The sequence below is a fragment of the Erythrolamprus reginae genome, chromosome 6 (assembly GCF_031021105.1).
Source record: "Erythrolamprus reginae isolate rEryReg1 chromosome 6, rEryReg1.hap1, whole genome shotgun sequence".
Lineage (NCBI taxonomy): Eukaryota > Metazoa > Chordata > Lepidosauria > Squamata > Dipsadidae > Erythrolamprus > Erythrolamprus reginae.
In genome coordinates this window covers 43,467,321-43,481,792 of record NC_091955.1, presented here as the reverse complement: position 1 = coordinate 43,481,792, position 14,472 = coordinate 43,467,321, and the positions used below count along the sequence as shown (strand labels likewise).

The window sequence follows — 14,472 nt, the reverse complement described above, 5'->3', positions numbered from 1 at the left end:
ATTTTTCTAATTTTTTTCTCAAAACAGATTTATTTTTTCTGACAGTTAATAAGCAACTTATTTTCTAAAAAACTACAATTTTAATTGGATTTTGTCATTTCATCTAATATGTACTTAAGTCCTATTTAATATATGTGAACTCGCTTCCAAAAACAATTTATAACACAATAGCCCAAATGTATATTTCATTCTAAAGAAAAAAATCAACTGTATTTTATCAAATATAAACAAAGAATATGAACTATACATCTAAAAATCTAAACTATGACCCATATCTACCCTTCTCTTAAAAGCTATTAAACAATTTTCCTCAAATATTTAAAAAATCCATTTTCAAACAGCAACGTAACAATTTGTTCAGTGACAGAAACATCTGAATTAGAACAGTGCTATCCTGCTTCCTATCTTTCTTGTTTTACCTCTTATTAGATTCCTTGTGAATTTAAAACTTTAAAAGAGTTAATAATGCTGCTATTGTTTTAGAAAGCTCTGTTAATTATACATTCATTTAGTTGTGGGTTTTATATTACTGTTTTTATGGGCTATTCCCTGGAATTTGAGCAGCAGACATGAAACAAGCTACTCATTAGATCCTGCAGCATTTTAAGTATTGTCAAGTTTCACACTACTAATTTCCTAACAAGCTCAATTTGTTTTAAATGCCTCCCAGGCCAGATCTGTAAGTCTACCAGAAGCTGTGTAAGTTTTTAAAAAATGTAGCAATATACATCATTGAACATTCCAGGACTTTCCCAATAGATTTAATGGATTTTTTTCCTAAAATTACATCATTCACACATAACTATCATATATCCCTGAATTTTCAAATTCAGCAAAAAAACATGTGACATATATATGTATGTATATATATTATACACATACACACATACATACATACATATATACATTTTTGTTGAAAAAACATGTGACACACACACACACACACATATATATATATATATATATATATATATATATATATGTAGATTGTTCTGAGTTCGGGTTTTGCCCTGTGTATGTCTAGACATGCAAAACATTACACAGGGCAAAACCCGAACTCAGAACAATCTACATACATATACCCGTGAAAATTTACGAAAACAAATATATATATATATATATATAAAGAGAGAGAGATTTAATTATGAACTGTAAAAGTTCACAACAGAAAATCTTGTCAATTATTCATGAGCTTCTTTATTTGCCTGTCTGAATAATACTTATACAGTGATCCCTCGATTAGCACGGTCTCGATTAGCGCGAAACGCTGCAACGCGGTTTTTCAAAAAATATTAATTAAAAAATAAGTTATCTCTCTCTTTCTCTCCCTGTTGCCGGCGTGGTATATGAGAGAGAAAGAGAGAGGCAGAGAAAGAGAGAGGCAGAGGTCGGGCGCATTACCGGGAGGTGGAGGCGGCGTGGGGACGCTGGGTGCCGGGGACACCGAGGAGGGGGTGGAGCTGCAGAGCCGAACAAGGGCGGAGGCAACGGCGGAGTCCGGCGCTGGGGCCATGCGGGGCCGCTCATCCAGGGGGGCGTGGACTGGCAAGTCGCCCTCCTTTCTCTTTCTTTCTCTCTCTTATACCACACCGGTAACAGGGGGAGAAAGAGAGAGAGCGGAGGGCACCTTGCCGGTCCACGCCCCCCTAGATGAGCGGCTCCGCATGGCCCCAGCACCGCCCAGGCAAAGGGGAAACCCCAAGATCGCTTGCCGCTTGCCGTATTGCAGCGAAGGAGGCGAAGCAAAGCTCCAAGCTGCAATACGGCAAGCGGCAAGCGGCAAGCGATCTTGGGGTTTCCCCTTTGCCTGGGCGGCGGGAAGACCAAGGGAAGGTTCCTTCAGCCGCCCAACACCTGATCCGCTCCGCAGCGCGGCAGCAGCGAGGAGCCGAAGATGGGGTTTCCCCTTTGCCTTTACCCCATCTTCGGCTCCTTGCTGCTTCCGCGCTGCGGAGCAGATCAGCTGTTGGGTGGCTGAAGGAACCTTCCCTTGGTCTTCCCCGCCGCCCACACGCAAACTCCACCATCTGCGCATGTGCGGCCATGAAAAAAAATGGCGCGCATGTGTTTTTTACTTCCGCACCACTATAACGCGGAAATCGATTAGCGCGGGAGGTCTTGGAACGTAACCCCCGCGCTAATCGAGAGATCACTGTAATACATTTCAATTGCTTTACTTTGAAAAAGAGCCCACCTATTATTTGTCATAAATTTTAGCAACATTTCATTACCTACAGAATCCACTTTTATGATAAAATAATTTTAGTTGTTGTGACAACTCCTGCTTTCCAATGTAGGTTTGAAAGAAAGATGTCTGAGTCTCTGTGTATTTGTGTGTGTGTGTGTTTAAATTATTTAATAGCGATATCTCAGACCAATGTAAAGCATAATTACAATTAACAATAATATATTTTCCTAATAATTTAATACTGCACATTATGTTACTTTGTGTACACTGAAATTGCAAAGTGCGTTATAATTCTTAAAGGTCCAAAAGGATAAAGCACTTCTATGATTTATACACCTTTATATACTTTTATACTTTATCTTTTATACTTTAAAATATGTTTTATTAGGTGCTTTAGCAATGGAGAGACACAATATAAATTATTTAAACAATACATATATACAGATTTCCCACTGGAGCAAAGAAACTGAATTAGTATGAATATACTTTTATAAAAACAAATCTGTTTACCCAATAGAACCAAGCATATATAAAATTAATTATCTACATCTTAGAAAAGATTCTTCAAAAAATAGGCAAGTAGTTCTTTTATTTAGATATTTAACCTACATAAAGAAAAACTTAACCTATAGTCACTTCTGTAAAGTCAATAATTACTACAGGATATATTTTGGAAGATATATTTTGGAATATTTTTGAAAATCTAAATATTATGGGCAGAATCCATTTAAAACTTCTTGCACATAATCTTTTTCAATCATTGTAAGTTGAAAGTAAAGCAGTGTCTTATGCAACAACCATTATACAACTCCTGTGTTTCACAGAACCACAACACCTAGTAAATGGTATATTTTAACATAAAACTGGTAATATCTGCAAAGTAAAAGTATTCTATTTTTAAAACAATCAACATTTTTAAGAATATTATCTCTGAATTATGAACAAAAATATAGCCATTCCTTTGTGAACATTTCCTAATAAACCCCTAATTTATTCTAAATAAATTTAACATTATAAAATAATCATATAAATATATTAACTTTTTTGTATATGCACAATCCTAAACCTATTTGTTCTTCAAATTGAATTCAATAGAATCAATAGTTAAGATCACCCTGAGAGTTGATTATCTCAAATATTGCTTGCTATAAACATGATAACTGCTTAATACAAAGACTAAAAGTGTAAGTTTTGTGAGTAACAGATTCACTGATAGGGTTCACTTATCATGTTAAATTATTATTTAAATTTCTGAGGTTTGTTGAATAAACTATTATATATGGGTATTAAAAATATCACTAAGCCATCAGTAATGCACAAAATCAGAGAATGATTTCACACATCACACTGAACCAAAATCAAACACACTAGTGATAATTTTGACATACAAGCAGATACTTAATGATTATTTAAGTTATGACAGACCTCCCCAGGGATACTTACAATCTGATTTCAAAGGGTGCTTGATGACTGATCTACATTTACGGCTATTTGTAACATCCTGAGATCATATGACCACATTTTACAGCACTTTTACCCAAAAATGACATTTACTTCCAGTTTTTCTCAAACCCATAGCAAACCACTGATTTACTTACTTAGAAATCATCAGACAAAAAAAGTCATAAAATTGAATCCATCGTGTGGATGACCCAAATTACAACCATCACAATGTACAAGCATAATGGGCAAGGTCCTTTACATTTCAGCTCAGCAAGATTTGTATATTTATATAGTTCAATTTTCTGTTTCCACAGTGGCCAGCTATGGACCTAAGGAAAGCCTATAGCAGAATGTGAAAACTTCCAGAAATTGTCATGAGATATCTGGGAAATCCTAGAAGGCAGGGATTCTTTTCCCACATCATGCCCTCCATAGGTGTGGAATATCTGTTCCCAGCCTGCAAGACAATGGTCGTGAAATTCTGGGAAGAAATAAAGAAGGCTGATTTAATTTTTCATTAAAGCTATTCCCATTAATAGTCCCTACTACCTCTTGTTAGAGGAAACATCACTGTCTAATCATTGCTTGTCTTATATTGCCTTCTATATATTTTATTGGATGACTTCAAGATTATGAAACCTATTCATTTCCCTTGATGCCATCTTTAATTTTATAAAATCCTAGAATATCACTTTATTTGCAATCTCTTTGGGGAATTAAAGTTACAGATTATTTATGAAGTGCTCATCTGCACTCTTTCTACAATATTCTTTTAAAAATAGATGTAAAATATATTTAGTATTTCACATTCCATTTTCAAAAATAGGGAGGAAAGGGGGATGAGGCAAAGGAAAAAGAATAAAGTTTTATGTATTGAAACTCAAAGGAGATAACAAAGATAAAAAAACTCAGTCCCTAATTTTAATTTAAAAAAACATTTATCATAGATTGTTATGATAATTCATAATATCACATTAACAATATCAAAACTAATGTGCGTATATTAGAACAAGTTTTAATTAGGAGAATATCACATCTATATAACAACAACAACAGTATGTGTGTGTGTTTGTTTTTGATGGATTTGTAAATGAAAACCACTGATTCATGATATTTCAAAATTACTCAAAATTGAGGTCAGCAGTATTCTTATAAAGAAACTGTAAAACACTATGCTCTGCATATGTCCATGACTTAGAATCTATTAAATAACTAAAAAATAGTCTGGAGACAAAATGGATTACTTCAACGAACTTGTCAATTCATGCTTCCTTCCCTTGACAATATTCAGAACATAGCAATTGTTCAAAATGTGGTGTTTTCTCCCTCTCCAAAATATACTTCCTAAGTCAAACAGGGAATATAGACTACCACTCTGATGTCTAATGATGATGATAATGAATATATAAACATTTATTTTGATATCCATCAATAATCAAGCATATACTTAGTTATATAGTTAACAAAACATTAGAGTAATACTTTGCCTAAGTATATTAAAAATTTTCAGAATTTATTTAACAGTAGTAAACACAGAGTTCATATATAGTGAAATCCTGAATTTAGAAAATAAACTAAACTTAAGTAGAAGCTATGAGGGGCGGGGAGGACTGCTTCTCATATGTCCAAGATCCTCCTCCAACATTCCTGCCTGAAATATTATTAAAATGGTCCAAATTCTGCACAGTTCAAAGGTTAAACATGAAACTGTTTAGACAATAGCTAAACAGCAAATATTTTGTTCCAGACTGCTCTCACCTTCTGAGCTGCTTTAGATGGACTCTTGTTTTTGCTTCCTTTAGGCCTTCCTCTTGGTCTTTTGGGAGATGGCTCTCCTGTAGGTTCCTAAAAACAGAACAAACACTGTTGTCCCCAAAAACTCAACAGAAATCTAAATACAAACAACAGAATGCAAAATACACATCACACTTGTTTTATGTCAACAGTGACTCAACTTAAGAAAGATAATGTTAAGCAGTGAAATAACAGTATATGTTTATCTGCATTAAAATGTTTCTCCATAGCAGCTTGACCTCCATAGAAAAACACTGAAAAATTATGTCAGATATTATAGCAGAGATATATTTTCCCAACCAAATGCACCCTAATAAGATTATGTTTTGTCATTCAAATCAGTGGAGGCTCTTTCCATTCACATGATAATTATTAAATATACATTTGTAATCACTTGAGACTGGGATTCCAACCTTAGAATCTTTAGAGCATATTTTTTTTCTCTTGTTATGAAAGTTACCAAAATGTGCTTTGCTTTGTTCTGCAGTTTACAATCCACTTTGTCTAGCTTAATGGAATCTATATACAGTATTATACAGTATGTGGGGGCTCTGCATGTTCTGGCCTAATGAGAAAACAATTTAAAGTTTATAGCGTGACTGAGATTCAGAGTATATAAAATCATATGGACTAAAGGGGGGGGGGCATCCACTTTCAAATATCAAACATTTTATTTGGATTACAGGATGAAGTTCAACTAATTAAGTGCAGTTGTGAATGGATCTTAAAATTCTGCTGCATTCTTTAGGTTGCAATAGAAATTAAGTCTCTAATCCTATACATGCTTACCTAGGACTAAAACCCAGCATTCAGTGAGGCTTACTTCTGGGTAGGTATGCATAGAATTTCACTCCACTATAACTGACATAATTTTTTTTTAAAAAATCAAGCCAGATTTTTATAAAGTTCATCACTGACTGGGAGATAAGCTTTTTTCCCCTTGAGTATAGTGTATTTCATAAAGTATTCCATTTTCAAACAAGAATCTTCCAATACCATACACTTCTTTCAAAAATAAACTGGCAATGAGTGGAAATTTTGCTAAAACTGAGGAAAGGGAATACTGAAACCACCACAGTTTAACAAAGGTAATATAAGGGTGTGTGGGTGTGTGTTTATACTGTCCTTTCTCAAAAATATTTGTTTTGTTGTTGGGGATGTGAAAAGTAGGGTGTGAAGTCCTAGTTAATGATTATCCAACACCCCCGCACATTTAAGGGACCCCCACACACACACTTCGAGGTATTTTACATTTCAGGTTTCGGATCAGGAAGTGGTTTGATGCTAATGAATGAAAAAAAATATGCCGCGGAAGTCAGCTTTAAATGTACTTAGTAGGCAACTCCTACTGCTGATAGCTGCTTCGGAGGAAATGGAAACCAACCCAAACAACAGAAAAAGTTCTCCATGCGGCTAGGCAGCGCTACAACAGCAACCTTAATTGGTTGCATCCGCAGAGAATCTCTCTCCAGAGGACTTGAAGGGAGTAGGACGACCCGGGTATCCTCGTAGCCTGTTTACTTTGCCAAATGTACCACACAGTAATTATGGATTTCACTTCGTGGGGGGTGGGGGAAGGAAATGTCCAGGACTGAAATGTTCCACGAGCCCTAAACTCCGAAGCACCCACACAGAGCAATCAGTTGGGGGGAGGGGAGACCAGACTAAACCTCGAGGAAGTTAAATAATTCTATAAAATGCAAAGCAAACACGCAGCCAATAATGGCTCCCCATTTGAACCACATAATTGGGGAGTCTGACCCCCACCCTCCCGGCCACGATGGGAGGGGGTGAAGTCAGATGGGACCAGAGGTGGCAGCAGCCACTGCGAGACGAGCTAGACACATGGCACAAAGATTGAGACGTAGCGAAGACGACAGCCCTGGCTCCCATTCTTCCTTTCAGTATGCTTGCAGTCTCAGATTTAAACTTTGCTCGAAAGTGGCCCGCGAACGCTGGTTGGTGGGAACGGAGCCGAGTTAAAAACCACACAATAAAGGCACAGATAAGTTTTTGCAGTTCAAAAGAAACAAACGCGCGCGCTCCCTCGCACATTTTTCCCTTTCACACGCGCGCCCTCTCTCTCTCTCTCTCTCACCACACACACACACACGCACGCACACTCCTTTCCCTTGCCGGTGGGATTTGCAGGTCCGAGTCGCTTCGTTACAGTTGCTAGCGAGCAAAAAAAAAAACTCGCGTGGCCGCCACAAAGCTTTTACATCTACCAGCCCACACCACCAATGTCGTGGAGCTTGCAAGGCACGTGCGCGCCCGAGTCTCCCATCTCTCCGCTCTGGTCTAGGGCAGCTAGAGGAAGTACTGACTTGTGGCTGTTTCCTGGGTCTCCCTCGTCCCCTCTTCGGCGGTTCGGCGGCGGCAGGTTGTTCTCTGGCAACCGCAGAAGAAGTTGAAGGTTGCCCGGCTCCGTCACCTCGTGCGCTCATCGTAACTCCTCGCTGCCTTTCAGCCTCTCCGCAGGCTCTCAGCTCGATCCCGCTCGCGCTTTGAGAGGCACCTTGAAAAAACGGGAGTAGTCAAAAGCGACCCCCGTCCACTCGCAACCGCACGGCAGCACCGGCGGCACCGCTACCCCTACAACCACCACGTCGGACGTCCTGGTGTTGCCAAAAGGAGAGAAGCAGAGGAGGAGGGAGATGATGGTGGTGGCGGCAGCAGTAGCGGGGCCAGTGAGGCTGGTGCTGGCGGTGGCGGCTGCAAAAAGAGGTGTGGGGGGGGAGAAACCCTTCTTTACAATTTAGCGCCGAGATGAAAATGCGGGAAAATCGAGACGCTGACTTTTGTGGAGGGAGTGGAAAGAGAGAGAAGCGCTTGTAATGCTAGGAGGGAGCGGTGGGTGGGTGAGTGGGTGGGCGGGCCGGCGGGAACGCTCCTCTAACGAGCGCACAGCAAGTGGGGGCTCCGCAGACTTCGGTGCGTTCAGCAGCAACCCGAGTTAGAGAAGGCAACTCGGGGAATTGTATAACCCAGCGCGCCTTTCGGCTGGGCTGAAACCGGATCGTACGCGTTAGGAGTGAAGGAGATCACACGGACACAAGAGAGAGAAAGAAATGGGGAAAGAGACGTTCATCTGTTTGCCTCCGTAAGGATATGCCGAGAGAAAACGGCCGGCAAGGGAATGGAAACACTAGGAGATGCCTTTCCTCGATAAGTAACCAGCGTTAAAAAAGAAAGAAATATTTTGCCATGAGTGGGAAAGAAACAGGAGGCAACAAGAGGGGAGGGGAAGGCCACCATGAGGACAAGAGGAGGAGGAGACAAAACCAGAGAAAGGGAAAAAACAAATGAGGACTGTCTGGACCTACAGCAAATGCTGTAAACAGCAATCCCAACTCAAAGAATGTGCCCTTCCAAGATGGTACCTGTCCAGAGTTGATGCTGCATCGTATAAATTTAGTATAAAATGGCTGAATTAGTTCTTTCTACAATATTCTTTTAAAAATAGATGTAAAATATATTTAGTATTTCACATTCCATTTTCAACCAGGTTTCCTCATGCAGAGGGTTTTTCCCTCCAAAATGCTCCCAGACTAATTTTTCTTACAAGAAATACTCAATTTCACTGAAACAAAGTTCAGTATATATTTCCAGAAAAGCAATTTGAATTGTGAATATAATTAACACATAAAAATGTCATTTGAATATATCCGACCATCTCATCTTTGCCCTTTATTAAAACATTTAATCCACTTTCTCTGCTGATGACATTAAGCTATGTTTATCTAGTACAGTGATACCTTGTCTTATGAACGTGAATTCGTTCGGTGATGAGGTTTGTAAGAAGAAAAGTTCGTAAGATGAAACAATGTTTCCCATAGGAATCAACGTAAAAGTGAATAATGCGTGCAAGCCCATCTGAAAACTCACCCCTTTTGCCTTATTACCGCCGGTATTCTGATCCTTATTTGGTGGTGGGTGGAGGTGGTAGTGGGGGAAACAGCGGAGGCTGCCTGGAGGGAGCCTCATGGGTGGATTGACATGGGCAGGAAGCTGGGGCTTCCACCCTCCTTGAAAGTTTTTGGGGCGTCAGCAGGCAAAGAGGAATCCGGGGGAGTCCCTTCAAGGTGCCCAAAGCAGCAGACTTTAATTCTTCCTACCTTCCATCCCCGTGGACCCTTCCCGATGCCTCCCTGCCAACCACCAAGGAAGAAGAAGAGAGCAGAAGGACCCCCATCAGGAACTAGAAGGATGCCCATGGGGCTGGGTGGGGAGACCTGGGCAGAGGAAGAGGAGGGCGCAAGTCAGGGTTTATCCCCAGCCTTGCTTCTGAAGGCCAGACCGCAAAGCGAGCGTCAGAGTCACCACGGTCTTTTGGGGAGCGCTCCGTCACAGAGGTCTCCAAGTTTTGGCTACTGAAGGCTTCAGCGCACAAAAGCTGAGGACGGGTGCTCCATTCTGGGGAGAGGGGCTTGGACCGAACGACCCCCCCCCCCCATTGGTGTTTTTGCCGATCCATGGTGAGAAACCAGGGCTACGGCAGGAAATGTGCTGCCACCACCGCCGTGCTCTGGCTTTCCAAGACCACAGTCTGAAATCCCTTGTGTCTTGATGGGTTTTTTGCCTGTCGCCGCGAGATTCCCCCGGTGGCAAGCAAGGCTCGATGTCCTGACTCCCAAGGAGCTCGTTCGCCCATCTTCCCAGTACTGAAATCACCTTGCAAGGAAAAGAGGCAACAATGTCCGTGGCATTTCCCCGATTCTCCCGGAGAGCTGTGTTTTGATGCGCTCTTGAGGTTGGGGGGTTTTGCATTGGGAAGGTGGGAAAAAAATGTGAAGGTTTAAAACCACCGGCTCTCTTGTCTTTGCTGAAGGGAACAGGGCTCCGGACTCAGTTTTGTGACTCAACTCTCACTTCGGTTTGCTTTGGAACAGTGGGGTTTTTTTGTCTCTGGGGTAACTCTGCAGTTATCCAAAAGAAGGGCATTGCCTTCTTTCTTTCTTTTTTCCCCTTGGTGGAGGGAGCACAGAAGAGCCCATTCCAAAAAATCTCCCACAAGTTCCCTCTTAAAAAAAAAGTCACATTGGCTATTTTGACCCTTTCCCCTTACAGAAGGAGGGGGGAGCTCCTTAAAAGATAAAGCGCACCCCTATTTGTGGAACAAAGAGCCTTCGGATCACCATGTACCACAATCCTCTTAGCCGTGCTTTGGTGTCGAGTGGAAGAAGCGTGGTTCAAGGCTGAGTGCCGGTGAGGTTTACCTCTTTTAATCTGCCAGGAAATCCCAGATATTATTTATTGCAATCACCCTTCCAAGGGTGCAATTCAAGCTCCCACAAGCTTGGCTACTGCCAGAAAGAAATGGACGGTGACCCTCTCACCTCCCATTCAATGCCAAGAGTAGGGAAAACGAGCCTCTTCTTTCTTGTAAGTGGTGAAGAGTAGCGTCACCCTTCTCAACTTCGCTTTTTTTAGACAACAGGTGACTTTTATAATGCCTAACTCCACCACTACCACAAGACCTGGAGAGGCAGCCCCATTTTCCACTCGAGTTATAGAAATGACACCAACCCTTTTCGCTTGGGCTGCCCCATTCATTTCTGCCAGTGGGAGTCCAAAAGAAGCCGGGAGGCTGGAGAAAAAAGATACCAGGGACCCTGCCCCCCCCCCCGCCTGCCTGCGTTTCCACGATTCTCCCGGCTTAGTTTGGATAATGAGGGGAACACGTCAATCACAAGCCAGCGTTCAATTGCGGGGAGGGTCCTAAGAAGTTAAACTTAAGAAATAGAAAACTGCTCCCCCCCCTCCGTACACACACACAAGGTGAAGCTGTTGGGGTTTTATTTATTTATTTTTTAATTTTCTTTTCCATAAATCTTCACGATCCTCTATCTCAGTGTTTCCCAACCTTTTTTGAGCCGCGGCACATTATTCACATTTACAAAATCCTGGGGAACATTGAGCGGGGGCGGGGGGGCGTGTGTGTGTGTGTAAAAAAAAGTTTGGACAAAAAATATCTCTCTTCCTCCCTTTCGCTCTATTTTTCTCTCTCCCTCTTTCTCTCTCTCTCTCTCTCCCTTCCCTCCTCTTTCTTTCCCCTCTCTCTCCATCTCTCTTTGTTTCTCCCTTCCTTCCTCTCTTTTTTGCCCTCCTTCCCTCTCTCTGTCTTTCCCTCACCCTCCTTCCCCCCTCTTTCTCTCTCTCTCTTGCTTTCTCTCTTTCTCTCTCTCTCTCTTTTGCTTTCTCTCTTTCTCTACCCCCTCTCTCTTGCTATCTCTCTTTTGCTTTCTCTCTTTCTCTACCCCCTCTCTCTCCTTTCTCTCCCCCCTCTCCCTCTCTCTCTCTCCCTCTCTTGCTATCTCTTTCTCTACCCCTCTCTCCCTCTCTCCTTCTCTCTCTCCCTCTCTTGCTATCTCTTTCTCTCTCTTTCTATCCCCCCTCTCTTTCTCTCTCTCCCTCTCTTGCTATCTCTTTCTCTCTCTTTCTCTCCCCCCCTCTCTTCCTCTCTGTTTCTCTCTCTCCCTCTCTTGCTTTCTCTTTCTCTCCCCCCTCTCTCCCTCTCTCTTTCTTCCAGTAGCCGTGGGGCGACGGCAGGGTGATCAGCTGTGAAGCGGAGCTCCAGAACGGAGGCACAGACGGCGGTGGCTAGACGCCGTACATTTCTGGCGTTGCGCTGGGCATGGACGTGGAGCTTGATCCTCCGTCCTGGTCCAGCCAGCAGGCAAGTGCCAGCCACGCAATTCCAGCATTTCCATCCGCCGCCGTCGGTGCCTCTGTTCCTCTGTTCCGTAGCTCCGCCTCACAGCTGATCACTCTGACGTCGCCCCAGGGCTACTGGGCGAAAGAGAGAGGGAGAGAGGGGGGAGAGAAAGAGAAAGCAAGAGAGGGGGAGAGAGAGAGGGACCACCCTGCCACCGCCCCACGGCATGGCTCCTGCCCGCTGCCACTGCCGCCACCATCAACCTCCCGCTGCGCGCCGCACTGCTGCTGCCCTCCCACCAAGCCCCAAAGCTCACCTGCTGACAGGGAAGCTCCAGCCGGGCGGGGCGCCGCAGCTGCTGGAAAACTTGGAAGGTGCAAAGAAGCAAGCTCAGCTTCCGGTCTCACAACTTTTTTCTCTTTGCAAAAAGTTGCGAGACCAGAAGCTGAGCTTATTTCTTCGCGGCACACCTGACCATGTCTCGCGGCACACCAGTGTGCCGCGGCACACCGGTTGGGAAACACTGCTCTATCTGCAACCCTACAGTGGGAAAAGTCTTCGCAGGCAGGCAGGCAGGCACAGCTCTCGCTCTTTCCCTCTCCTCATGAAGCTAATAACTAAACCACCCAACGTTTCTTTCGGCCAGGCAGAAATAAGATCAGGCTGCTGGTAAAGCCAAATTCTCGTTTCTCCCCTTCAACTGAAACTAACGAACAACACACACACAGAGAAAGCCCTGAAAAAAGCCCCAACCTTTCTCCCCGTAGCAAAGCTGGGAGCTTGGCGGGCAGATGGGGGACGGACGGTTCTCCTTGCCAGCTTCTCCGGCACATCCATCCCATTTTCCAAGTCAGCCCCATCTTTCACTGGGCATAAATCTGAAGTTCTTAGGTTCTCCCTCCGAGCATGCACACGCCTTGGACTTTTCCTCCCCTTGCCATTGCAGAACTGCAGAAGTGAGGAAGTGTCATAGAGGTTGCGGTAGCTAGAGAACCGGTCCTCCATCATCCCGAAGGCAGTTTTGCGCCCCTCTCTGGGCCCGCTTGCATTTTTTCCCCACCTTCCCAAGGCAAAAACCCCAAACCTGCCTTCAATCTCAAGAGCGCGTCAAAACGGGAGAATCGGGGAAATGTCAGTGACATCATTGCCTCATTTCCTTGCAAAGCAATTTCAGGACTGGTGGGCAAACAAGCTCCTTGGGAGTCAGGACATCAAGCCTTGCTTGCCACCGGGGGAATCTTGCGGTGACAGGCAAAAAACCCCACCAAGGCAGAAGGGATTTCGAACTGCGGTTGTGGGAAGCCAGAGCGCGGCTGCGGCGGCACATTTCCTGCCGTAGCCCCAGTTTCTCACCATGGACAGGCAAAAACTCCAACGGAGGGTCATTCGGTCCAAGTCCCTCTCCCAAGAAGGGAGCACCTGTCCTCGGCTTTTGTGCGCTGAAGCCTTCAGTGGCCAAAACCTGGAGATCTCTATGACAGAGCGCCCCCCAAAAGACCATGGTGACTGACGCTCGCTTTGCGGTCTGGCCTTTGGGAGCAAGGCTGGGGATAAAACCTGCCTTGCGCCTTCCTCTGCCCAGCTCTCCCTACCCAGCCCCACAGGCATCCTTCTAGTTCCTCACGGGTGTCCTTCTGCTCTCTTTCTTTCTCGGCAGTTGGCAGGGAGGCATCAGGAAGGGTCTGCGGGGATGGAAGGTAGGAGGAATTAAAGCCCGCTGCTTTGGGCACCTTGAAGGGACTCCCCCGGAGGAAGTGGGTGCCAGGCACGGAGTGAGAGCCAGGGAGCCTTGTCTGAGGCTGAAGCACTGGTCCTTGCTACAGCCATGATTCTCCGCCTCCGGGCTGCTGCCACAAGCAAATGGGAAATCCCAGACGCTTCCACCGGCAACAGTCAGCGTTGGCAGTCCAGAGGCGGGGCGGCAGTCACAAGGAAAGGAAATCCCTGCGGCAGTAAGGGAGCGCACACGCAGTAAGAGAATGCACGAACCCGGCCTCAGGTTCATTAGGTGAAAATGGTTGTTAAGACGAGGCAAACAAATCTTAAACCCCGGGTTCGTATCACAAAAAGTTCGTATGAAGAGGCGTTCGTAAGACGAGGTATCACTGTACTGATTTTTTTTCGTCAATGAAATCATCAAAACCAAACACCTAAAATGGTTGAATGAGTTCAGTTCCAATCTGCAAATCTCAAATCAAGCATTATTTTATGGCCTCCCTATCCAGTAGTATGATAATAACAGAAGCCATAATAGCAACATTTTTATATATCTACCTAGTTCCCTCCATTGCCTGTCCATTTCCTTAGAGATAATTCGCCTCTCTGTTTTGAACTCATGAATGCATTTTGTTATTATCCCCCTCAGCTTGTTATTTTTCAAATACAGTGG

The 14,472-nt window shown here is 43.8% G+C and overlaps 1 protein-coding gene across 10 annotated transcripts in view; it reads right to left on the bottom strand.

Moving 5' to 3' along the window:
- HMGA2 (high mobility group AT-hook 2) overlaps positions 1–8,784 on the bottom strand; it is a 356,638-nt gene extending 347,854 nt beyond the window's left edge. For 2 of the 10 annotated variants that reach the window (XM_070755644.1, XM_070755651.1), the window contains exons 1-2: positions 7,753–8,380; positions 5,390–5,476 (exon numbers count right to left, since the gene is read on the bottom strand). In XM_070755644.1, the coding sequence (XP_070611745.1) occupies positions 5,390–5,476; positions 7,753–7,872 (207 nt within the window). In that variant the 5' untranslated portion in view covers positions 7,873–8,380. Of the gene's footprint in view, positions 1–5,389; positions 5,477–7,752; positions 8,383–8,751 lie in introns of those variants that run through there. The other 8 variants (XM_070755646.1, XM_070755645.1, XM_070755647.1 and 5 more) reach the window with 8 other exon arrangements.
- Between the last annotated feature and the right edge of the window lie 5,688 nt (positions 8,785–14,472).